This window comes from Dipodomys merriami, unplaced genomic scaffold, assembly GCF_024711535.1.
Source record: "Dipodomys merriami isolate MVZ:Mamm:240054 unplaced genomic scaffold, mDipMer1.0.p SCAF_1, whole genome shotgun sequence".
Classification (NCBI taxonomy): domain Eukaryota; kingdom Metazoa; phylum Chordata; class Mammalia; order Rodentia; family Heteromyidae; genus Dipodomys; species Dipodomys merriami.
Window position 1 is genome coordinate 52689140 of NW_027202270.1, and position 27115 is coordinate 52716254.

The following is a 27115-nucleotide window of genomic DNA, read 5'->3' on the forward strand; positions in this document are numbered from 1 at the left end:
AATTTCCCAACAGATAAGACAAAGCTGAGTCATAAAAAGAGTCCACATCATCTAATCAGAAAAAGCATTACATTAAAAAAGGCTTGTACTCCATGTTTCATTTCATTATTGGTAAGTCATAACTCATTAACTCCTATAAAACATTTTTTTCTGCTTCACAGAATTTCAGTAATGAAAAAGTAAAAGCATCCAGAGGAACCTTGAAGAGAAAAAGTGCTACTTGCTTGAAAATAGAACTATAGAGAGCTCAAAACTTATTTAACTAAACTTTAGAAATAAATTGCTACATAAATGATTGGTAGATTTATTGCTAACATTTTGTAGATATATACTTGAACTAACTGCCCAATTTTATAGGACTTTGTTACTGGTTATATGTTTCTTTTACAAGTGACTTTAAGGATCAGAATTCTCATGAAATTTTTGGAAGATCATTTTATACGTATACTAGTTTAGGAAACTAACTGTTGCTTATTTCTAGTGTGTTTGTACTTGTATCAGTAGTTGAGAAGTGGTGCTTTAAGGACATTTTAAAATTCTAGTAGTTGGAATAACTATTCAGAACTCGAATAAACTAGCAGAAAATATGTAAATTACACTGTTATGTATCTCATCAAAGCAAAGAATACTATTTATTAGTAATACATACTGACATATATTAAACACATTTTTACTGAGGAATATGGGCAAAACATCTGCTATAACCTATTTTATCAGCTCACTGCAGAGCCAGCTCTTTTATTTTAAGTGCATTAATTTAGGCTTTCATGAAAAATTCACTCATGGATGATGTGACACTATATCATAGGCAGAAATCTGGTACTGTTTTAGCTAATATCTATTACCAAAAATGGCTGACCAGAGAATCAGTTAACACATTAAGCCTTGAGTACTACATCTAGAGCTTGAGACTACACAGGTCACTATCTATATTCTTATATCCTCTCTTGGCAAGAGGCGAAATCTCATAGTTATCAATGTGTATCTGAAGTACGGCCTCTCTGTGCTAATGCTAGCAGGACTCTTGATCTGAATATTCTTCCCATGGACAGCATTCACATATTAACACATGTCTTCCAGTGTAAATTAAAACATGACTCTATTTCACTCAAAAGACTTCAGAATAGATTCATAAATCTAGGTCAATTTAGGAAGCAAAGAAAAATTGGGTCAGTACTTCATAGACTATGAACTCTCTGAAATCAATCAGTTCATCTCACTCAAATATAATATGTGGCCATTCAATGCATCTTGAAAAAAGAAAACAAGTAACTAGCAATTCCTGCTTAGTAACCTCCTTCTGATATTAAGTGATAGTATAGACCTCTTTTTTTCATTGCTATTTAACAAGAAAAAGAAGAAGTATTTATTTAAGACCTCTAATTGTAAAAAGGAAAATCACTGAAAGTGGAGATGAAAATGCACTGCTAAAAACCACTTTAAAAGTTTGTACTGATATCTACTAGTCCCCTAGCACTCTGCAGGAAGAAAAATGAAGATATATGAAATTAGTCCTCAAACGCTCAAAATACATGAAGGGTAGTGAGAATGAAACAAGTAAGTAATAAACTATTATAGTTGATACTTTAAGCAGTGACAACAAGATTCTATTGTTAAAACTAGAATTTGATTCAGGCAAAAGAATGAAATTATGTTGAATGTACCTAATGTAAAAATTTAGCTATGTAATTTGAAGGTAGGGATGGGAAGGGAAAATGGGGAGAAAGGATAGCAGGGATAATATTTATCAAAATTCTTTGTTCTCATAACCTGACATGGAATTGCAACCTCTTTGTATAACTACTTAAAAATTTAAAAAGAATTAAATCATACTTCAGTCTCTTACCATATATAAAAAACCCCAACCTCTCACAAATTGGATTAAAATAACCACATAAGGCTTAAGACCATAAACCCACTAGCAGGAGTCAAGTGTTGGAGGTTACAATTCAAGTTACACAGTTAAATTTTTACATTATGTACATTCAAAATAATTTCATTCATCTAAGATATATGCTTTTTCCAAAAAAAAAAAAAGACAGGGAAAAATGCTCAAAAGCATCAGTCAAATGCATATCTAAACCCCAACGAGAAAAGAAAATCACCTCACTCAAATAGAAATGACTATTATGGGGGGGGGAAGGAAGAAAGGAAAGAACAGAAAAGGAAAAAAGTGCTGCCTACAATGTAGAGAAAAGGAAATTCTTGCATTGTTGGTGGTAATGTATTGTCATTGTGGAAAACAGAATGTAAGTTCCTCAAAATACTAAAAATAAAACTACTACTATATGATCTAGCAATCCCAACATTTTGTATATCCAAAGGAAAGGAAATCAAAGAGACCATCTATACCCTCATACTCACTGTAGCAACTATTTATTACAGCCAAGAAGTAGAAACAACCCAAGTGTTCTCAACCAATGAATAAAGAAAATGAGGTGTTGAGGATTTAGCTCAGTAGGGTTGGGGATTTAGCTCAGTGGAAGAGCACTTGCCTGGCAAGTGCAAAGCCCTGAGTTTGGTCCTCAGCTCTAGAAGAAAAAAAAGGAAAATGAGGCATATCTGTGAATATATATATATATATTCATATATATTCATATATATATATATTATCCAGCAATACAAATGTAATTTGTAACAATCAGGATAAAACTAGAGGTCATTTTGTTGAGCAAAATAATCCAGGCATAGAAAGAAAATACTATGTGATCTCATTGATATGAAAAGTTTAAAAAAATTACTCTCATAGAAGCTGACAGTAGAATGTGGTTTTTGATGTATATATCATCATACAATATAAAGATCTTTACAATATATCTTTATTTCCCAAAATTTCTAGATGAAATCTTAAGAATAGTAGTAAAGACCATGGAAACAAGCACAGTTGTCTTTATGTGCTTGGGTGATGTCCATTATTTTACAACATGTTCAGTTGTTAATCACTAAGTAGTAAGGGTCACTTGACCATGTCTGTATATGATGTTAGCTTCATTAGAAATAAAGTTAGAGCATGGTTTCTAACATAAAGGAGATGGAAATTTAGTTGAGGCATTGAAAAAAATGACATTGAGTATCATGTCAGTCATTACCAATTATTCAAAACAGACCACACACTACCACAGGTTGCATAGAGTACTAGAGAAAGTGCTGGAGTAAACAAAACTAGTTTCAAAAATCAAAAAACAAAACATTTTCTCATCACTTCATAGTGAGATCATTTATTCAGCAGCTTCACAATTGCTATATTTGACTTAACTTGTGTCTACATATATATGGACAACTACATACTCAGACTCTACACTTTGCTTTGGTCCAACTATTTGCAAGAGTGTGTTCTTATCTCTCTTTAAGTAGCTGTCTTTCAGAAGTTTAGATTATTATTATACTTTGAAGAAATATTTTATCTTACATAAGCAGCACATTTTATTCTATTTTTGCCATTACTTAAAATCAAATCAACCAAGAAAAAATTATTCCCTCAAACTCATTACTTATTGCTAACTTGACATATTCAGTTTGATCATCTGGAGATTTCATATACATATATATATTCAAAACTACATAGATTATCTTATCACTTGCTCTTGGCACAATTAATAATAAATAATGACAGACATTTTATAATTTAGTTGGTAAACTATGAATTGAAGCAAATCTTCATATAGTAGATAGAAGTACAAAGAATATCTGAATTGTAGATTCTGAGAATAATGGCTATTTCCCAATGTTTTCCACTGAACAAAATATATGGTATAAATGGCATATATGCAAATATAATTATTTTAATTTTGCAAATCCACAATCTTAAATATAGTATGTATAGGATATATACTTTCTAAAATTTTTTTCTAATAAAATCTGTGTTAGCACAAGGACAGCAACATCTCAAGCTGAAAACTTTAGGCAAGAATTAATATAATGATTAATATGATCACAAACACTACAACAAGAAAACCACACAAGTTTCACTTGAGCTTCATGAAGCACAGTCATGTTTTGTGTAAAAGCATGAGATTATATAAAACACTAAAATAGTTATTACCAGATACTAATTAATTTTCTGTAATAAACATTACAAACAGAACATTAGTAAACATATACTTTATATATAAAACATAAGATATTGATTTTCTGTTTCCAAAATGTAATAGCTCTACTTGATCACAGACATGTATAAAATCTGGAAATTAATAAATAGATTTCAACAAATGAGAGAAAACATGCTACTGTGTCCTTCTAAGAAGCCAGGCCATCATAGTGTAAAAACCACAGTGAGGAGCCAGTGCAGTAGTTGGTCAGCCCTACATGTCCCAGGAAGACTTGCTAGCTCCTGTTACACTCATTTCAGGTAGCAGAGGACACAAAAACCCCACCATCTATCAGGCTGAACCAGTTTTTCTACTATTCCCACTCCCTAATTTCAGTGGAGGACACACAAGCTGTGAGGACATGGTGATCACCACGCATTCATGCTCACTCTGCAAGTAATTCATATTTAGGTACTACAGTTTTCCAAGAAAAATGACCTTGTGAAGATCCATTTTAAGAAGCAGAGAAAGTGAAGATCTGAGCCACTCCTATCTGATCAGCATGATAGGGAGGGATTATGGACACTTGCAGCTCTCAAATTACCCTCTTCTCATCTGTTTTACTTAATCTCACTATGTGTCTCACATCTGGAAATCTTCAATTCCATGCTTATGTCTCTCCATCATCATTATAGCTTTCTTCCCTCTGCTTATTTGCTTATTTTGAAGTACATTTAACTTTTCTATCAAAAATTGTCCTGGTGACCTCATTGTCCCCTTCATTGGACACCAGAATGCCCTATATATTCTCTTTTCCTTTCTTTTCCACCTACTCCCTTTTTAATATTTCCATACACTGGCTTCTCAAAATCCAGTGTGTTTCCTTATGTTATCAAGGATCTTTTACAAATACTTTCCCCAACCAATCTGTCTTTTCCTCTGTAGACTTCTTGACTCAGTCTTGTCTCTTGCTTTCTATTACTGACTCATCTTATAACATCTTTCCTTCTTTCTTTCCTTCTTTCCTTCTTCTCCTTTTCCCTTCCTTTGCCCCTCCTACTATCCTTCCTCTTTCCCTCCCTTCCTTTTATCCTTCTGCTGACTTGCAAACTTTTTTCACTGTTCCACCATAATACTATGAACGTTACCTTGCACTTAAGTCTTCCTTTTCCAGACTTTTACCTTTGTACATCATTCAACTGTGTCCCTCACTCTGAAATATCTAAGAATCTGCCACTAAGGCTGGCAGAACAGTGAAAAGGGCAGGCAAGTGGTGTCTTCCTACCACTTCAAACAAAATTTTCAGCTTTTATTCCTTATATTTGTTCTACCTCGTTTCCTTTGAAGAGTTTATTTATATTCATTGCCATTCTAAAACTGGCATCAAAGTAATAAAACCTGGTTTCATTTCTTGTTTTACCACTATCCATCTGACTTCAGACAAATATTACAAAGCTTTAATGAATCTTCTATATCCAGGCCTTTGCATGCTCTCTGTCTGAAATACCTTCTTGCCCAATTCTTTAGCTCCTTCCTAACCCCTATTGTTGTTGTTGTATTTCTTAATTCTATGTTACTTCCTACAGAAACCTTATTCAAACCTTGAATCTAAGAACTGTGTAATCTAATGCAGTGCTATAGCATTCTCTTGCAAGCTCAGATCCAACACTCCTCTTATCAACCTCTAATAGTAAGGAATGCTTTAAAGGATTTGAGGTCATAGAGCTATTTATAGGAAAAGCCTTGGAAGTTGATGCAGAAGTCATAATTGTTTTGTAAAGAATATATTCATGCACTTGCTATATAAAAATCTATGCAAAGGTGCAATCAAAGAATCTTAAAATTAAATAAAAGTCAGTTGCAATAGCCACATATACTCTACAGATGCATCCTCAGAGAAATCTTCAACTGCTTATGTTTATGAAAGAACAATAAATCCAATCCCATTATTAATTCTGAACAATAAAATAAACTTGCAACAACTAACATACTAATATTTATATCTTGTCACATATTCTAAAAGCAAAATCAAATTTAAATTCAGTGCTTTCATTCATGTTTTTATAATACTTTCAAACATCAGTCTATACAATTTAGATTCAGTTTCTCTCACTGCTTTAAATCTACAATCTTATATTTTCATTACTATGTTTCTTTGAATTTTAGTAAACTGAAAAGATCTTAAGAAAGACAAAAATAAAATTTATCATTTGCAAAAGCAAAACCAATACACATTAAAATTGCCCTGATCCATTAGCTACTTATTTTAAGTAAAACTTGAAAAATAGAGATTTAGAAATATATTCTTGGCAGAGATTGTATAATGAGAATCAGATGCCTGACTGATTAGATGACTTTAAAAATCCTATTCAGTTTTGAAAATTCAGGATGTAGGTCATGAATCAATTTAAGGCACACTCTTTGCAGAGTACTTCTTCATATTTCTTTTAACAATAGCATTATTTGTATAAAGAAAAGACCTGAAGCCAGGAGGGGAAGTTGTACTTACGAGTATTGGGTCAGCAGTTCCAAATCATTATGCATGTTGATTGGATATGCTTCACTGAGTTCAAACAACTTCTCCAAGGCCTCATAAATAAAAATGATGCAAATAAGCGAAGCAAAAGCTTCTTCAGTAAACCTGGTGATGTAGCAGACAAGGGAACTTGCATCTGTAGCCACAAGAATAATACATAGCGTTGCAGTCCAAAGTCCAATGCTGGCTCGTAAAGATAGGTATGACAGCCCATATTCTCTAGGAGGAAAAGGAAAGAGAGTAGAAAGAAGGTCATTTTACAGATCTGCCTCCATTTTAAATAAGTGAAGATAAGCCTAACTCAGGAAGTTTGTCAATATCCTTCACATTCCATGAGTATTTAAAATCAAGACTGTGAATTGGATATCCTAAGTAGACAAAACTAAGAGATTTTTCAGTGTTTAGAACTTCATCTTAATTTTAAAACAGATATTATATAACAATATACACCAATCTTTAGCTCTTTCTTCATCTTCATGAAGAAAAAAGAATGACAAAACTGAATCAAACCACCTACTTTTCCCTCTTCCAGGAGGGGAATAAACACAGAAAAGACAAAGAAAAGGGCTAAAAGCCAAATGAATATAACACTTACTTGCAAAACTTAAACAAAATCTTTTCGAACACCAAAACTGGTCCTGTACTGCCTAATATGGTAAGAGGCTGTCCACCAAAGAGAGAATAGGCTATCCCAGTCATAGATGCTCCAAAGAGAGATTCAATTGCACTCTGTAGAAATATAAATTGTACTGTTACATAAGCTGGATAGACAACCATTGTAATAGGGGAGAACATGCTTAAAATACACTGAGATGCACTTTCTACTCCACTGGAAAATGTCTTAACAACACTTCTCAGGATGTAGGGAATTAACATGAGAAATGGGCCAATGGTGGACAGAAAATGAATGGGCAAATGAGAAGTCTCCTTAACACCTTCTGGTTGCACCTGATTCTATTGTCTTAGAAAAAGTTTAGATATGTTCAGGATTAGTGTCTAAACAATAACATGTCTCAAATACAAGGAAATTTCTTCTGGTAAGGTAAGAAGAACCATAGTCTAAAACATGCCTAGAATCAGGGTGAGAGGGAATAGATGATGGCAGAACTTGTACAAAGCTCAGGAATAAACTGTTTTGAGACATCCCATTTCCAGATTCCCAGTTTCATTAGCCATCCAGGAAACCCATATGAAATTTCTTTGTCAGACCATATATCAAATCTTCAAAACCTGAAGTCAAATGCTCACTTATTTAACTATAAAAGTTAAAAGCAGATAAAGCTTCAAAGTACAGAGAAAAGTATAATACATACTATACGACCTTCCGTTGCTTCTCCCAGCAGTCCTCCAAATGTGATGACAGGAGACATACACGCGCAGTAGAGAAACAGAAAAGATGCTAAGCACTGCAGGCTGAAAGCATCTCTGAAGTCACTCCAGAAGAATGGAGCTTTTCTTTTGATATCTAAAATAAGTCCCCCAAAAATCCTAAGACATGGGGGGAAACACAATAGTGAAACCCAAATATAAAAAAACACATAAACCAAAATGCTCATTTGCTCTGTTGCCAGGTCACAGTCTAGGTTTTCCATCAGCAGAGGTGAGACCCACATTAACCTGCTACATTGTATCACAGTGAGCTACAGGGATGGATTTGTACCACTGTGTTCATGCCAACAACTAAAAACAAAACAAAACAAAACCTCAGGTTCTCTCAAACAAGGTTCAGAGCCGTTCATCCACCAAATTTGAAATTTAAGGAAATTTGAAATTAAGGAGATTTAAGGAATCTTCTAATCTCTCTGCCATTTCTATATCAAGCTACGATCCTAAACTTACACCTACCATGCCCCTCAATCATTGCCAGTAGTTTCTAATTGTTTACACTCATTTAGCATAGCAGGAAGTAAGGGAAGGGAGGGATTAATGTCTTTTGTACATGTCAATAGTGAATATCACATCACCCTAGAGAGAAAAAGGCAGTGTTTAACCATGTCTCTAGTTGCCTACTCCCTCTCCCCCCCCAAATTTTTTTCCTTATCCCATATTGCTCCAAACAGACATCTAAATGGACCTTATAAATAGCAGCAATGCTTCATTAAGACTCCAGGCTCTTAATTTTTAGAAAGCTAGGAGATTGACCTTATAATAACCAAACTAAAGTATAATTTTGATCCACTATTGCCTAAATATATTCTAACACCCATCCTTCACAAGATAATTATGACCTTCTTTGGAATAATCTATTTAGTCCAAATAAGTTAAAAAATACATAGAAACATTTAGAAGAACTGTTGGGCCATTATTAAATTGTAGAATGATGTTAAAATTTGAAGATGAATTTTTGTAATCTATTAAAAATGAGAACATTAGTAAACAGGTATTCTAATTCTCTGATCACATCATAATATTTAGACTTAATGATTGACTTGAAAATCCTTTCTATTTCATGAAATAAATGTTATATTAAAGTGAATAAGATTACAGTGATGTTTCTACATAAATGTTAATGGTCAAAATTTATATTATTAAATTAGATGTAGTGTCACAAAACCATAATCCAAGCTGAGACTTGCAAGTTAGAGGCTAGACTAGTTTCATATTATGAGTTCCAGGCTACATTGCAAATTCTGTCTCAAGAAAAAAAAATCACAAAACAAAAACTGAAAACCTACTATGCACCAGTTAAAGTTCTGGCTGTGTGCTGAATATTCTTTAGTTGTACATATAAAAATGTTAAATCTTTATTATTTATATTATGAATAGGTGTAATCATTTGGAAGTCTTAGTTCTCTAGAGAACTAAATTCCAGCTGCTCTTGAAAGATGTATATATTCAGAGTAAAAAAAAATTACTTTTAAAATTTCTCTTGTCCAATATAAACATACTAGCTAATATTAACAGAGATCTTTTAAGAATGTAGAATCCATTTTCTCTAGCCATTGCTTCCTCCGTGAAGGATTGAGAATGAAATTTGAATTGAAAAAAGAAGACATTTGAAACTCAGAGACACTTGCAGAGAACCTGTGAAAGTCATATATACACACAGCTCACCTTGGGTTCCTCTACTTGTGTTTGGCACATGTGAATTTTTATTGTTGAATGATTTTTGTTTCTGAATAAAACGTTACCTTGTTGAAGTCACAATTCAAAACCTATTGACTATATTAGCATATGTATTTATTTCTGATTATATCCCACCTGATCCCAAGAGGAATTTGAGGTGGTTATGAACTATTTATTAGTAATTAATATTCATAATTTTGATTAGACCACAGCTTTCTAATTAATTACCTATTAGAGCACACATTAATCTGAATAGCTGTTATATAACTGTGTAATAAATGTGCCTTTAGCAGTAAAAATCTAAATCCAGAAGTGGGAGATCATTACAGAGAACAGTGCAAGAGCAGCCCAGATGTACACCAGCAATTCCAGGAGAGCAGATGAGTAATGGATACTTCAAGTCATGTCAGCAACAGAATCTGTGGAAGAACTCTGGAGAAGCGAAGATACCGGATATTGGTGACCTGGGAGGATTTAGGAAGCAGTAAGGAAAAGTGAACTCGAAAAAAAAAAACTAAGCTATGTGGCATGTTATACCTGAGAGAGAAAGAAAAAAACCAAAACCCACAAAAAAATAAGGTAGACAAGTGAATGAAGAAAGGAAGGGGAGATGAGAATGCAGTCATGATATTCAATGCATTTCCTACAAAACTAAAATAAATTAAGGGAGACGTTGAGATGAGAGGGATGGGGGAGAATGATGAAAGGGGTGACACTGATCAGGATGCATGGCACTTATAAACTGATTTGTCAACTGTACAGTAACTTAAATAAAACTACAATTAATAAAATAAAGGACTGTATTTGAGAGTATGAAAACAGAACAGAATGATTAACAAAGCTTCCAGTGAAAGGAAAAGGAAAAAATTCAATCATCTCAAATTAGGTATCAAACCTGAGGAAGATGTTAAAGGATAATTCCTCAGAGACAAACATAGATCAAGGGAGGAGGGGGAAAACCACAGGTGAATTAAAATGCAGAGTTGTCAGGAACTGGAAAGTCAGTTTAGAGGACACAAAGGCTGAAGTATAGGAAATGGCCTGGGGGTATGGGAGAACCAATCCTGCAAAGCCTTGCAATTGCCTTTAATTATGATGGAAGCTGTACACACAAATTCCCTGAAGAGAGACCCACCCAAGGGTTTCTGATTTTCTGCTCACACATTGCTTGGAGAGAGACAAGCTGTCAAAAAAACATAAAGAACCATTTTATGAAATAAATTGAAGCTTTCATCTCTTCAAAGATGTGTGATTAGAAAAATAGATTGTATAGTTCTTTCAAATCACAGGCATAATAATAAAAACTACCATTATATACATCCTACTTGCACTTAATGAGATAAAGTCCACAGTCCTGAGTTCCTTGGTATTTAGTTTTATTCCCATCCTGAACGTGAAGCTTTCAAAAGGCTCTTTTAGAAGAGTCTATTGACAATTTCCACATTCAGTCTGAAAGTCTATCAATACATCTTAGGTACAGCAAAATGAAAGACTAGACTAGAGAATATAAAAATGGACTGGTGTATCCATTGTTCTGGTTTAACAGTAATGACAATCAGTATTACTTCAGAGAGATCAAATTAATTGACATTTTCAATCTCAAAGAGTAGTGTTAAAAGTGTGGAATTAACTAGATCTCAAAATAGCTATTCGTGACAGACAATCATGAGATGTCATCTGGTCCTTGAAGTCCCACAGAAGTGATTTTCACTAACCTTCCAGTTCGCTCTAACTCAGGTCCACTATGGCCTCCGTGGGGTTCGGCTTCCCCATGAGCTGCTGTTCCATTGGGTACAGTAGGAATCTTTCTCTTCTCCTGCAGGAAGTTTCATTGTTGCTTTTTTTATTGTCAAGGTGACGTACAGACGGGTTACAGTTACGTAAGTAACAAGTACATTACTTGTCAAACTCGTTACCCCTTCCCTCATTTTTCTCCCACTTTCCTTTCCCCCAATCCCCTCCAAAATTGTAAAGGTCGTTTCCAACATATTGTCTTGTGAATATCACTGTTGCATTGGTTCTCTTCTTGTCCTTCATCTCGCCATTCTGTTGTTCCCCTTCCCTTCCCTAATTCAGATAAACATATATACAATACCAGGGTACCAAAATCAAATACAGTGACAACAGGGGATATAGCATAGGGAGAAAAACATACAAAAGAAATAAGAAATCACATAGTACATTAAAAACAATAACAACAAAGAGAAGTGTCTAGTCTCCATGTCTTGAAGTTCATTTTGCTCAGCATTATCTTATTTGGTCATATGTATGTAGCTATTGAACTATTCTGCTCATCTGCTAAGATTATACTAGATGTATACTCTTTATTGCAAATAAAGGAAACCATGGGACCTATGTTTCTTTGGGTCTGGTATTAATTTTAAATAACAATAATTTGTTTTTTTTTCTCTTGAAGTAATCAATATGCAGAGTGGCTAAAAATCCAGGTTTCGTATTGTCTGTTTGACCTCTCGGGTATTATGTAATGTAGTTTCCTGAAACTTCAGTAAGCTTTTTTTTGGGCCCTTTATTAGGGTAACAACAGTGCCAATTCTACAATGTAAGTAGCAAGGAAGAAAATTACCCACTATTTTTAAGCTATTTCCCCTCTATAATCCATCTCACATCTTCCTACCCAAGAAATAATTTATAAGTCTCGGTGACTCATAGACAGAAATACTATGGCAAAAGGAAGCTTCTAATTGAACCCATGGCAAATTAACTGAAGTTTATGTAACTGTTATTTTCTCTTAGAGTTATTCCACCCACTTTTGTCAGTGACAAGGATTTTTGAAAAAAAAAATCCGAAAGCTACTACGTAATGCTACCTATGGTGATGTGAGAGTTCACTGTCTTTGAATGCATTTAAAAGGATAGTACAGAATTTTGAACAGATAGAACTTTGACAAGAGAGTGCACAGCATGAGAGAAACTATGTTAAGGGTAGTACAAGTGATTATAATTACTGACACAAAAGTCTAATAAATATTTATTTTCAGGATTATTCCTTGAGGTGACTGGTTATCCTTTTAACTAAAAGGAACAAGTCTTCAAAATTCTGTGATTTGTATATTTCAAAAAATTATCCCATAGGGATAATTATCCCATAGGGATAATTGACATTGACACAACCTTTCTAAGTACGCATAACGGAGTGTTGCTTCAATTGATTTCCCACCTATGACTGATCAGAAACTCTACTAAGTTCAGGGTTGTCACTTCAGAACAATGTTTACACCAGACTGGAATTCACAGGATTAAGGTCTGAAAGAAAGTCTAAATAATCCTCTATGGTGAGGATTATAGAAGGCAGTTTAGTAGAAGCAGAGGTGGCAAATTGATGGGATTGCTTTGCAAACATTTGGCTACCAATCTCAACAGTCAGCTCTTCAATAAGAAAATGGATTCAAACAATAGCAACACTTTATTTTTCTCTTTCAGGAATATCTCATGGATAAAATATTCAGTTACTTTTCATAGGCAGAGTTTAAGATTTTTGTTTGTTTGTTTTTTGTTCTTTGTTTTTGTTTTCTTTTTTGTCAGTGATGGGGCTTGAACTGGAGGGCCTGGAAGGTGTCTCTGAGCTCTTTTTGCTTTACCACTTTAGGTCACAGCCCCACTACCAGTTTTTAGATGGCTAAATGAAGATAAGAGTCTCATAGACTCTCCTGCCTAGGCTGGCTTCAAATCCTCAGATCTCAGCTTCCTGAGTATTACAGTCATGAGCCACCAAGGCTGGGATGCGTTTTACATTTTTATACTATGTATCTACATAAAAACACTGCAAATGTAATAATTGTAATATTAGTTCTTGCCAGTTTTCACTGTGATCAGTAACATGGAATTTTCTACATAATATAATTAAAATATGCCTTTAAGTTTTCTTATCACAATGAGAATAGGCTTTATCTCAGTCCATCTTCTACATGGCTATTATTTTTCTCCAGTGGGATTTCTTTTTTTGGGGGGAGGGCTAAAGTTTTCCCAGGTACATGAGATTTATTTTGTGGTTTAGGACCAAAATGCCAAACTTCTCAGGGAAATGTGTGTTCCAAACAAGAGTTTGTAAATTCAGGCTTCTCATTTCTTCTCTTCTCATTAATAACACAAGTCTTTTGAATCTTTCTAATGGCCTCTACTATTTCTACAATTTCAGTATATGTATTTGAAGACAATAAAATAGAATTTTAAAGATTTTTTTTCTATCCTGGTGCATTGTCTCTAAGCTTCTTTGTGCTCAAGGCTAGCACTCTACCACTTGAGCCATGTGCTACTTCCAGCTTTTTCTGAGTAATTTATTGGAGATGAGTCTCATGGACTTTCCTGCCCAAGCCATCTTGGAACCATGATCCTCAGGTCTTAGCCTCTTGAGTAGCTAGGATTACAGGTGTGAGCCACTGGTGCCTGACTAGATTGTTTTTTTTTAATATACATACCTGGGAAGGAACGTTCTTGGGAGGCTCTATTCGAATGCTGGGGTCCCACTCCCCAGGAGGGAGAACAGTGACCTGATCCAGAAACTCATCAATCCCTGACACCAAGTCATTACGATCTTTAGCTTTGTAAGCGACATCATGGAACACCTATGACAGGAAGACAAATACTGTTTGTAGGTTTTTAAATATCTTAATGTCTTCAGTATTTCCCACATTTCTCCCATGTGATGTTAGTGTTTTGAATAGACAGCTCTCATTCTAAAGAAGTTTGTAATGTAAAAATTATAGTTTACTTTGTGTATCTGTACAGATTGTTTTGTTTGAATGCTAGAATGACTGGTAATTTCTGGAGGCAAGGAATCAGAAAAAGGGAAAGGAGAATGAAATGAAGCCCTTTACAAAATAATTAATTCTTAAAGCTATACAGAAGTTATTTATGCATTGGATAGATAAAAACATTCTGGAGGAAGTCTTTGATTAAAGATAGAGATCAAAATATATTATAAATTATTTATGGCATGAATCCAGGCATGCAAAAATGAATTTTAAAGAGTTTTTAAAAAAATTAAGTTGGTCTATTTGGGGTTTTTTTCTTTCTTGCTATTGTTTTTAATGTACTTATAATATACTATGTGATTTTTTTTTTTGTTTCTTTTGTATGCTCTCCCCCCTCCCCATGGTATAACTCCTGTTTTCACTGTATTTGATTCTGGTACCCTGCATCTTGTATATATACTTTCCTAATTTGGGGAGGGGAAGGGAAAAACAAAATGCTTAAATAGGGATAAAGGGTGACCCATTGTAACAATAAGATGTACAAGACACTATGTTGAAAACACACTTTATAACTTGTGGGGAGGAGTTGGAGAGGTGGGGAGGGGAAGGGAAAAACAAAATGCTTAAATAGGGATAAAGGGTGACCCATTGTAACAATAAGATGTACAAGACACTATGTTGAAAACACACTTTATAACTTGTGGGGAGGAGTTGGAGAGGTGGGGAGGGAAGGGATTGTAGGGGAAAAACAAAGGAGGAGGTAACAATGTTTAACAGGAAATGTACTCATTACCTTACCCATGTAACTGTAACCCCTCTGTTCACTATTTTGAAAATTAAAAAGCACATTTTTTTTAAAAGCTGGGGGCTGGGAAGGTGGTCAGCAGTAGAGTGCTTGCTTCACATGCATGAGGCCCTGGGTTCAATTCCTCAGCACCACATAAGCAGAAAAGGCCGGAAGTGGCACTGTGGCTCAAGTGGTAGAGTGCTAGCCTTAAGCTGAAGAGCTCAGGGACAGCGCCCAGTCCTACAGTTCAAGCCCCACAACTGACCAAAAACAAAACAAAACAAAACAAAACAAAAACCAAAAAACCAAAACAGAAAACAAAAAACTTTAAAAAAAAATTTAAGCTGGTTTTTAAACCAAGCATTGTGGAACACATTTGTAATCCTAGCTCTTGGGAAGTCTGAGGCCAGCTTAGGTTCAATAGTACTAAAAAGCATTAATATTTGTTTCCATTTTGGAAATAGTGTTAAAATTAGTATTTCAGTTAATATGGGCATGTATGTATTTATTTTTAATTGTGAAAATACCATATAGAGGGGTTACAATTACATGGGCAAGATAATGAGTACATTTCTTATCAAGCATTGTTGCCTCCTCCTTTGTTTCCCTTCCTATCCCTTCCCATCTCCCACCTCCTGCCCCCCCAACCACGGCCAAAGTTGTAAAGTTCATTTTTTGACATAAGAACTTGTACATCTCATTGTTGCAATGGGTCCACCTGTATCCCTATTTAAACGATTTGTTTTTTCCCTTCCCCTCCACAAATTATACCAACATCAAATACAGTAAAAGCAGGGGTTATACCATGGTGGAGGAACATACAAGGCATGCATTTATATCGTGAAGAAGGTATATTTCCATATGAAATGAGTTTTCAGCACACATGCCCTAGAGTAGACAAGTGGATCCCAAAAATTTAGTACATCCACACAATGGAATTTTACTCATCCATTAGAAAGAATAAGATGTTTTCAAGGAAATGGATGGACCCAAAACAAATCAAGTTAAATGATGTAAGCCAAGCTCAAAGGCACAAACAGCATGTGTATTCTCTCATATGTAAAAGCTAGATCAAAATACAACTGGACATGATAGCCTACACACAACACCAGGCATTCACATACAAACAGACCAAAGGAAGATACCAGCAGGGGAGTAGGCAAAAGACATAACTCTCCCGAACTTGTGAAATACTATTTATCAAAACAAATTCTAGGAAACAGAAACATGGATTATTTATGCCTGTGGTGGTGGTAATGGCAGTAGTAGGATGTGTGTGTGTGTGTGTGTGTGTGTGTGTGTGTGTGTGTGTGTGTGTGTGTATTGTTGCTTTTGTTCTTTTTGCGCTTGTTGGGGGGAGTACATAGGAGGGCATAGAAAGGAATGGAGGAAGAGTGAACAAATGCAATCATGTATTCAGTGTATATTATATGGAAAATGAACTATGCAAATTGTGGGCAAGGACAGTAGGGGGAAAGTGGGGAGAAAGTGAAGGAAGGGGTGACATTGTCCAAAAGAGAAATTATGCATTACCTGAATTGTGAAATGATAATCCTTCTTTACAACACCTTAATAATAACAATAAAATTATATTTTAAAAAATTAAGTTTTTTTTATACCTAAAAACAAACTTACACACAAGTTAATTAAGCTGTTCAGATATTCTAGGTCCTCTTGGAGACCCATGGATATGTACATTTTTGTCTTCTTTACCATTTGGATGAGGTTCAGGCTCAGTGTTCAATGTACAGGATATGAACATTGTGTATGGTGATCATATTACCTTTGGTGAGCCTACTGACTAAAACCACAGGTCCAATCTAAGCCTCAATGAACCAAAGCAGCTAAGTGACTAGCAAGCACAGCCTCTTTTCTGCTAGCTTGTAATGGGGATTCATTTGCTCTTCTCTGTCCTAAAATTTTTTGGTTATTCTTGCAGTATAACCTAACAGTTCCTGATGGACATGCATGAGAATGATAATCTCCACATAGTAAAGGAAAAACAAGAATAAACAAGTACAACTAATTTATACTAAAAGTAATGAGAATATTTTTGAAATGTTATTGTGTTTACATAAGACAAATGTATGATTTTGGAGATTCGTATATTTTCCTTTATCCTACTTTATACTAAAGTGACCAAATAGTCCCAAATGTCCAGGATTCTGCATTCAAATATTCTATTCTATTTTAGACCATTTGTTTCTGTTTCTGGTTTGACAGCCAGTCTAAACTGCTGACAAAGTGATAATGATCATTTTAAAAGACTGTTACTCAACTTACCATCTAGGAGCACTTTATAAAATATCATTGGTGTGATAAATATACACTTTGCTGAGGGTAATATAAAAATATAAAGATATTTAATGGTTTAAAATATAAATATACTTAATGGTCTAGAGTTGGTCAGAGATAGTTCATTTTAAACATTAAAAACATGGATTTTCATTGTATAAACTACTGATTTTATGGCTAGAATATCCCCTTCTAAAGATCTTCACATGGTCTCAGAAACTTCCTAATCTAAACACTTTAGAATTGCAAATATTACTGGGTCTCATGGATCGATTTTATAATCATAGCTTCTAGAGATCATGGTTTGAGGCCAACCCAGGTCAAAGTTTCCGACACTTTATCTCACTCAAAAACTGGTTATAAAGGCATGTGCCTGTCATTTCCAGTGACCCAAGGAAGTACAAATAGGAGGATCATTGTCCATGTCAATGCAAGCATAAAATGAGATCCTACCACAAAAATAAACAACATAAACAGAGTCTAGAGCTGTGGCTCAATTGGTAGAGTGCCTAATACATGGCTTTGAGTTTAATCCCCATCACTACCCCTTCCCCCCAAAAACCAAGAAAGAAAAGAAAAACATTTTCAAATTTCCTTAATCCTGAAGGACTCCTTTTTCTTTTTCTGCTAGTAGTAACTCTCTTGCAATCTCCCTTAATATTATCTCATTTAACCAAAAAATAATTTCAAGAGATGACATGATCCTATTCCCTAATTTAAATAGATGGATGCCCAGATTTCTTTTAACAAAGCAGATTCCCTATTTTTAATGTTCTTCAAAGAGATATTATTGTTTGATTTTTATGCTATAAGCAATACTTACTATTGTTTTCCTATCGTCAATTTCCTCAATAATTTACATTATAGAGCTCTTCATTCTTCTCTGTCTAATTTACATAACACTATGATTCTAATATCTGACTTTTCAGAAAAGCTTTCCCTGATTTTTTCTCAAACAAAAGGAATATTTTCCTATTCACATGTCATGATAGAACAAAATAGACACCTGTTCTTGATAGCTTTCACTAAACTTATAATTATTTAGTATAGTTATTATGTATTTCATTGCTTAATGTCTATTTTCCTATTGAAGCAAGTTATCAAACTGTTTAGGTACTAAGGATACAGCAGTAAACAAAATAAAAATTAAAAATTCTGCCTTTATGGTACCTACATTTTGATGAGATGGGAAGGAAGTAAACAAAACAATATGAGCAAGATGATGGAATGCTCTATGGAGGAAAAAATACAGAAAAGGGGATAAACTACAAAATGCTTCAATTTTTACTATGTTTTTTATTGTGAAAATAGTGTTCAGAGGGGTTGCAGTTACATGAGCAAGGTAATGAGTACATTTCTTATCAAGCATTGTTACCTCCTCCTTTGTTTTTCCCCTACCATCCCTTCCCTCCCACCTCCCCAACTATAGTCCCCCACCCTCCTAAATTCATTTTTCAACATAGTGTCTTTTACGTCTCATTGTTACAATGGGTCAACCTGTATAAGAACCACATGGTTATCTCAAAAGATGCTGCAATTTTAAGAGGAAAGGACTCAAGGAGTGGATGTTTTATGGAAGCCACATCGCTATCAGAAGCAAAAACTTCCCAGACCCAGAGAACTGTCAGTGCAGTGCATACATGTCAAGTTTAAGAAGCAGTCAGGTCCATGGGCTATGAAAGCAAGAAGGAGGGATCAGTAGATGATGACTGAGAGGTAAGGTGAAGAAAGAAAAGCCTTGTAAGACTTTTTTGAGTAGATAATCATTAGAATACTGACTCTATACCAAATAGGAATCCATTGAATATCATAAACGGAAGAGACTCATCTGACTGCTAGGTTGAGAATTTTAAAAAATGAAGCAATGGTTGAAATCACTACTAGAAATTTTTTTCAATAATAGGATAATAATGATGATAGCATTGACCAAGTGATAAAATGTGTAAACACCAAACAATACAGAAAATTGAATGATAGTCATGAAGAAAATAAGAAATAGAATTCTGTCCGTTGTATGTCTAGTGATCTTCTCCCCATCCATGGGCTTTCTATTGATCTTGCTAGCTATGTCCTTTGCCATGCAGAATCTCGGCAGTTTCATGCCTCACCTGTTAGAATGGCTATAATCAAGAAATCTAATAACAACAGATGCTGGAGGGCATGTGGCCAAAGGGAACCCTACTTCATTGTTGGCAGGAGTGTAAACTTGTTCAATCACTTTGGAAAGCAGTATGGAGATTTCTCAAAAGACTCCACATAGAGCGCCCCTATGACCCAGCAATCCCACTTTTGGGCATTTACCCAAACAATCACAAACAAGGGTATACTAAAGCTACCAACACAACTATGTTTATCGCAGCATTATTTACCATTGCTAAGATATGCAACCAACCCAGATGCCCCTCAGTAGATAAATGGTCAAGAAAAAGTGGTATATTTATACAATGGAATTCTATGCCTCCATCAGAAAGAATGACATTGCCCCATTTGTTAGGAAATGGAAAGACTTGGAAAAAACTATATTAAGTGAAGCAAGCCAGGCCCAAAGAAACATAAGTCCCATGGTTTCCCTTATTTGCAATAACTAGTATATTTCCAGGACAAGCAGAAAAGGTCAAAAAGCCATGTATATATCACCATATTAGATGATGTTAAGTGAAATGAACCCCAACACAGGGAATAAGTGTTTTTTTTCTTGCTTGCTATTGTTTTTAATGTACTTATAATGCACTATGTGATTTTTTTTCTTTTGTATGTTCTTCCCCCATGGTACAACCCTGTTTTCACTGTATTTGATGTTGGTGCCCTGCATCTTGTATACACACTTTTCTAATTTGGGGAGGGGAAGGAAAAAGCAAAATGTTTAAAAGGGGTTACAGGTTGACCCATTGTAACAATGAGATGTACAAGACACTATGTTGAAAATGAACCTTACAACTTGTGGAGAGGAGGGAGGGAGGAATTGGAGAGGTGGGGAGGAAAGGGATTGTAGGAGAAAAACAAAGGAGGAGGTAACAATGTTCAACAGGAAATGTACTCATTACCTTACTCATGTAACTATAACCCCTCTGTACACTAGTTTTACAATAAAAAAGTAGAAAAGAAATAGAATTGTGGATATACTGTCAGAATAAATGTATGAAGAATGGATGAATGGAATTGGGTTCTGAAAGAAATAGGATTCAAGAACGACTATACTCAAATTGTTTTCTTTTGTTTCCTAACTCTTCAAAGTCCGGTTTGACATACAAATACCCTACCCTGACTGAATTTGTTTCATTGGCTATTGGCAGTTCCTTTCCCCTTATCATCACCATTTTGTTCTCCTGTTGTCCTCAATATTTCAGCTATACTCACCTCTCAAAATCTTTGTTCTTTATTTTTTTAAGGATCTCTTCCCTCAAGTATCTTCATAAGTTGCTCCTTTTTTTCCTTTGGATTCTGTTGAAATGTCTCTTTAGCAAGTCCTTCTCTAAAATCTTTATTTTAACTTGCAGATATCCCCGTCCGTCCCCTCTCTCTCTTCCTTCCCAGCTTTTGTGGTTTCCTAATATCCGTATGTGACAGGTTGTACTCACTCCTCTGTTAGTGTGCATTGTCAATAGACTTTTGGCTCAATGGAAGAAAAGGTTTTTGTCCATTTTGTCACTTCTTTCTTTTTCACTTCTATATATCTACAATCTGCCAGTGTGTTGTAGTCTATATTTAATAAATATGTATTGAATTTATTAATAAATAACAAAGGGGTTAGTCTGATTAAAATTACTATTACGATAACCTGACTTTAGCATAGAGTGGGATAACTGTTTTTTTTTTTTAAGATATTTAGGACCAAGTACAGACCACTCCTTCAAAACACTTGAAATCAAAATTTATCTAAACTTCTTCAATGGCAGATGTTATGTCAAGCAAAACGAAACATGTGGATGGAAAAGACCTGCATATTGATTATTTCTTAATTAACTATTATGTATTCCAAGAAACAGAGATATTCTCTTTCATGATCACAAAGAAAGTTAAGAGCTAGAAAATCCAGATGAAAAGGAAAAACAACACATTTTTAAGAAACAATGCTTTTGTTTTACTTTTGTCTCCTTAAAACTCTATTAATGTTTATTAAATAGGCATACTATTACCAATTGATAAAGATGTTTTCAAATTTCTCAGTTTTAAGAATGTCAACATATGCACAATGCTTATTGCAGTGCATGGGTTTTAAGCATGGCAACAAGACAGACAAGCACAATGTATCTTTTATCTCTAGATAAGCTTAATAGAAATGTAGGCAAAAAGTTTTGACATTTCTTGTTTGGTGCTAGACTCTAACTGCTCACTTTTGCCTGGCATCTACTCTTGAGCTGGATTTCCTGCTTGGCCATTACACACACACACACACACACACACACACACACACACACACACACACACACACACACACACACACACACACACACACACACACACACACACACACACACACAACAAATGCTGGCAAGGATGCAGCCAAAATGGAACCCTGATACATTGTTTGTAGGAATGTAAACTTACTTAATCACTCTGGAGAGCAGAACTATCCTATGTTCTATCCTATAGAACTATCCTATGTTCAGTAATTCTACTCCTGGAAATTTACCCAAAAAGATTATAAACCAGAGAACAAAAAGCCACCAGCACAACCATTTTCATTGTGGTACTATTCACCACAGCCAAGGTATGGAATCAGCCCAGATGCCCCTCAATGGACAAATGGATCAAGAAAATGTGGTTATATAGATGTAAGGGAATTTTATTCATCCATTAGAAAGAATGATATTGTATCATTTATAAAGAAACACAGACATAGAAAATAATTTTTAAGTAAGGTCAGGCCCAGAGAGAAAAAGGATGCATGTTTTTTCTTATAAAATCATATGTAAATATGTTGGGTGGTATGCAAGTGAACACAGATGTATTGACTAAAATACAGTAGATTCAAGGGAGATCTCAAATAGTGTAATGCCTAAGAAAGTCAGAATCAAAGTTCAGTGCTAGCCTTGAGCTGAAAAGCTGAGGGACAGCGTCTAGGCCCAGAGTTCAGCCCCCTTGACCACCATTTTCTTAGCAAAGTAACCATATTCAATTTTATTCTTAATGAGAATAATCATTCAATAGCCTTCAAAACAAGTAGATGAAAATCTGGCAGTGAACAGAATATACCTCTCTGTCTCTGTCTCTGTCTCTGTCTCTCTGTCTCTCTCTGTCTCTCTCTGTCTCTCTGTCTCTCTGTCTCTGTCTCTCTCTCACCCTCTCTCTCTCTCTCTCTCTCTCTCTCTCTCTCTCTCTCTCTCTCTCTCTCTCTCTCTCTCTCTCTCTCTCTCTCTCTCTCTCTCACCCTCTCTCTCTTCCCCCCTCCCTTTCTCTGGCAATCCTCCAATCCTGGGGCTTGAACTCTGGCCTGGGTGCTGTCCCTAAGCATTTTTGCTGAAGGCTAGCATTTGGCCACTTGAACCACAGCTCCACTTTCAGACTTTTTTTAAATTGCGAAAATACCGTACAGAGGGGTTAAAATTACATGGGCAAGATTTCTTATCAAGCATTGTTGCCTCCTTCTTTGTTTCCCCTTCCCATCCCTCCTCATACCCCCCCACCCCATCCTACCCCCCTCCCCGGCAGACCAAAGTTGTAAAGTTCATTTTTTGACATCTCATTGTTGCAATAGGTCCACCTGTATCCCTATTTTAAATGATTTGTTTTTTTTCCCTTCCCCTCCACAAATTATTTTGGTGGTTAAGTGGAGATAAGAATCTCATGGACTTTTCTTGCCCAACAGGCTTCAAAACATGATACTCAGACCGGCTTCAGACCATTATACTCAGACTCAGCCTCTGGAGTAGCTAGGATTACAGATGTGAGCTCTATTTTTTCTTGTAAAGGAACATAAAAAGGATGTAACTTATCTATAGAGCTTTCTTTTGGTCTGGCACACATAAAAGTCTAGATTTGATCACTAGTACTAAAAAAAGTAATTCAATCAATAATTAAAATTGTCAATCATTCTTTCATATTCAGTCAATGTCTTATGGCTAGTATATGTTGGTTCTATTATAACTAACAGCTTTATCTTTTGGAATAACTCTGGTTGACTTTCTCTTTCTCTAGCCTACTGTGGTGTGGACAAAGCATTAAAAGTTGCTCAAAGACCCTAGCCTTGAGCTGAAGAGCTGAGGGAGAGCATACAGGCCCAGAGTTCAGCCCAACTCTGACTGACAAAAAAAAAAAAAAGTTGCCTAGTCTTTGTTAGATGGCTGATAATTATTTACGTATTAGGTAATTCTCATTAGTATAGGAATGCAAATTTCATTCTTTGCTCTCTATATCCAAAATATTTCCAACATAAATTTTAATCCATTTCATATATATGTATATAAAATTTGTAGAATGTAAATCACAATATCACTTATTGAAATACCATAAAAGTACAATGCTAATAGGAAACTCTAAGAGCAAAGATTATAAGAATCTTTTACTAGTGGAAACAAGGGTTTTTGGAAGTGTAATTATGGTTAGGATCTAAAGATAAAAGCTTCCTGGATAACAGTGGGCCCTAAATCCAAAGACATGTATCTTTTCAGCAGAAAATGACAGACATACCAAGACACAGGAGGAGAGGCTATGTGAATGTGGAGGCAGAGATTTAACTCTGTAGCTAGAGTCAAAGAACACCAGATACCTCCAGAATTTGGAAGGGACAAAGATGAGCCAATCCCTAGAACCTTCAAAGGGAGTGTGGCCCTGATGACACCTAGACCTCAGACTTCAGGCTTCATTAAAGTATCTGAAAAATTACCCTTGTTTTCAGACACCAGTTGGTGGTAACTCTGAGCCTAGGGAAGTAATACACTTATTAAGGAAATCAAACACATTTCACTTTGGAAAATCGTTGAAAAGAGTTTTTATTCAAGTTTTTATCCAAAACGTTTATCCAATTCACTATGAAAAGATTCTTATAATCTTTGCTTTTAGTGTTTCCTATTAACAATGTACTTTTTATGGTATTTCAATAAATATTGTTATTTATATTCTACAAATTTTACACATATATACATATATTTATGCAACAGAGCAAAATTTATGTTGGAAATATAAAGCAAAAAATAGAGAAAGCAAAGAATGAACTTCAACCATTCCTTATACCAATGAGAATTACATAATTTGTAAGTAAATTAATTCATTTAAAACCAAAAACATAATTGAACAGATAGACAAATGTATACTATCAAACCACAAACACTACTTCATATTTCTAGATTTCATGAGCCTAAGTTAAATGATACACAATACAAATGGGTTCTTTTTTTTACACAATTTAAATTATGTGTATCCATGTTTCAATAAATACATCATTAAATCACTTATATAATATCTTAGATAGTAGATAATCACATTTGTTCATAAGCTAACAAATTTCAAATTCCTTTTCTTTGATCTTTTACATCTATTCTTCCCTTTAACAATAAGAGCAAATTCTCATAATGTTCTGGGAAATACAAGTCAGAGAAAAGATACTATTTTTGATGTTTTACTTAAGATCTTATATTTTCTGAGTCATACATCTCTTTGAGAACTTGATGAAAGGATGAAGTATGAAAGGTCTTTATACAATTTTTTTCTCTAGAAAAATTGTATTCTATACCTGAGAGATCACAAATGTCTTAAAATTCATCAATAGCTCCACTAATAGTCCAAAGACTTCCTGATTCACCAGTCAACTAACTGTAGAAAGTTCACAGAAGTTGCTCAGCCTCTGGTACCATTTACCCTATTCATATAAACCACTTATTTTACACTTTAAAATTCTTTTCCTATTCCCACTCCAGGGTATTTACCATAAAACAAGGCCACACTAAAATTACCAGCATAACCATGTTCATTGCAACATTATTTACCATAAATAAGATGTGGAACCAACCCAGATGCCCCTGGGTAGATGAATGGATCAAGAAAATGTGGTATATATATATATATATATATATATATATATATATATATATATATATATATATACACAATAGTATTCTATGCTTCCATCAAAAAGAATGGCATCACTCCATTCATAAGGAACTGTAAAGACTTGGAAAAAATTATATTAACTGAAGCAAGCCAGACCCAGAGAAACATAGGCTGCATGGTTTCCCTCATTTGTAATAAGAGGTTCACAATAGCTCAATAACTATGTACATATGACCATAGAAAATAATGCTATTGAAATGAACTCCCAGAAATAAAAACAAGAGGGTTTTTTGTTGTTGTTTTGTTTTTTAGGGCACTGTTTGCGATTCATTTTTTTCTCTTTTCCCCTTTGGTTTATTCCCTGTTGTCACTGTTGTTGTTTTTTTTAATTATTGTATCCTTTGTCTTCTATATAAGTTTATCTGATTTGGGGAAGGGTAGAAGAATCATAGAAATGTTGGGACAAAGGATGAATCAACACAACAGTAATGCTCTCTAGACACTAGTTTGGAAATGAACTTTACAATTTGGGGAGGAGAGGAGTTGGGCTGGGGAAATGTGGGAGAAAATGAGGGAGGAGTAACATTGTTCAAAAAGAAATGTACTCATATCTTACTTATGTAACTGTAACCCCTCTATACATCACCTTTACAATAAATTTTTGAAAATAAAATACTGCCCCAAAATTTATTGCAAACAAAACTTTCAATATACCGTAGTGCTTTTACTGGCAGTACACATACTATAAACTGAATGTCTGTTGATATATTTTAAAACATACTTAAATGCTTAAGAAACATGTGTTGTTTAGAATGCATGGTTACAAAATACACTCATAGTTGCTAATTTATTATTTTCAAATAATTTTTTTCCCAAGGAAAGTTGGGAGAATAGATTCAAGAATAGATTCAAAAAATCTGATTAATGAAAAAAAGTCACAAAAACAATGATTCCAAAAGTTAAGTATACCAGTGGGGATAATATTCCAATGAGTTTGAATAAATACCTCATCTGTCATTAGGGTTGCAATTGATCTGCCAATCTCATGGTACTGTTGACCCTTTCCCATGGGTCCCAGAAGAATGAACAAAAATCTGTAATTAAGAAGGAAAAAAAGTAATGTTTCAAGGTAGAAAGACAAAAATAATTTCAGTAAAACAGAATCATTCATCTCAAAGGAATTAGTGAAAATTAAGATTTTTATATGAAATATTTCCATAGTTTTTCATTTCATCATTATTTTGAAATATTTACAGTGATTGAATCTCTTCTGAAAGATTCTCAAACAAGGGAGTACAGGGCGATTTCTATCTCATTGTTTTTCCCATTTAATTATCTGTACAGCCAATGTATCTGTTAGAATTTTAAGAACTATAAATCGTTAGGGAAAAAATAATGGAAACATACAGTCTGAATTCAAAAGAAGGAAACTCATAGACAAAATGGTGAATGGTTTGAAGAAGAAAAATACAAAGCTTAGTGAAAGGACATGATTAAAATTCAGTAGGTATTTGCAAAAAGAAAAAGAAAACAAGGTTTTAGGAACCAAATATGTGCAAGGAAGAAGGAAACAGTTGATAATCTATTAGTTCCAATGCTAGAAGAAAAAACAACAGCTGCACTATTACACTTCATCTAAATTAAGCCGAAGGTATGGCAAATTAGTCATAACCAGTGCTTTTTAAAGAAACCAAAGAATGCC

At 34.6% G+C, this 27115-nt stretch overlaps 1 protein-coding gene across 12 annotated transcripts in view; it reads right to left on the reverse strand.

Annotated features, from left to right (window-relative positions):
- The window catches only part of Slc4a10 (solute carrier family 4 member 10), a 446328-nt gene that overhangs the window by 54214 nt on the left and 364999 nt on the right, over window positions 1-27115 (reverse strand). For all 12 annotated transcript variants that reach the window (XM_070021992.1, XM_070021977.1, XM_070022002.1 and 9 more), the window contains 6 exons: window positions 26420-26507; window positions 14067-14213; window positions 11346-11446; window positions 7878-8052; window positions 7160-7293; window positions 6538-6783 (listed from right to left, as the gene is read on the reverse strand). In XM_070021992.1, coding sequence (XP_069878093.1) covers window positions 6538-6783; window positions 7160-7293; window positions 7878-8052; window positions 11346-11446; window positions 14067-14213; window positions 26420-26507 — 891 coding nt within the window. The remainder of the gene's footprint in view (window positions 1-6537; window positions 6784-7159; window positions 7294-7877; window positions 8053-11345; window positions 11447-14066; window positions 14214-26419; window positions 26508-27115) is intronic.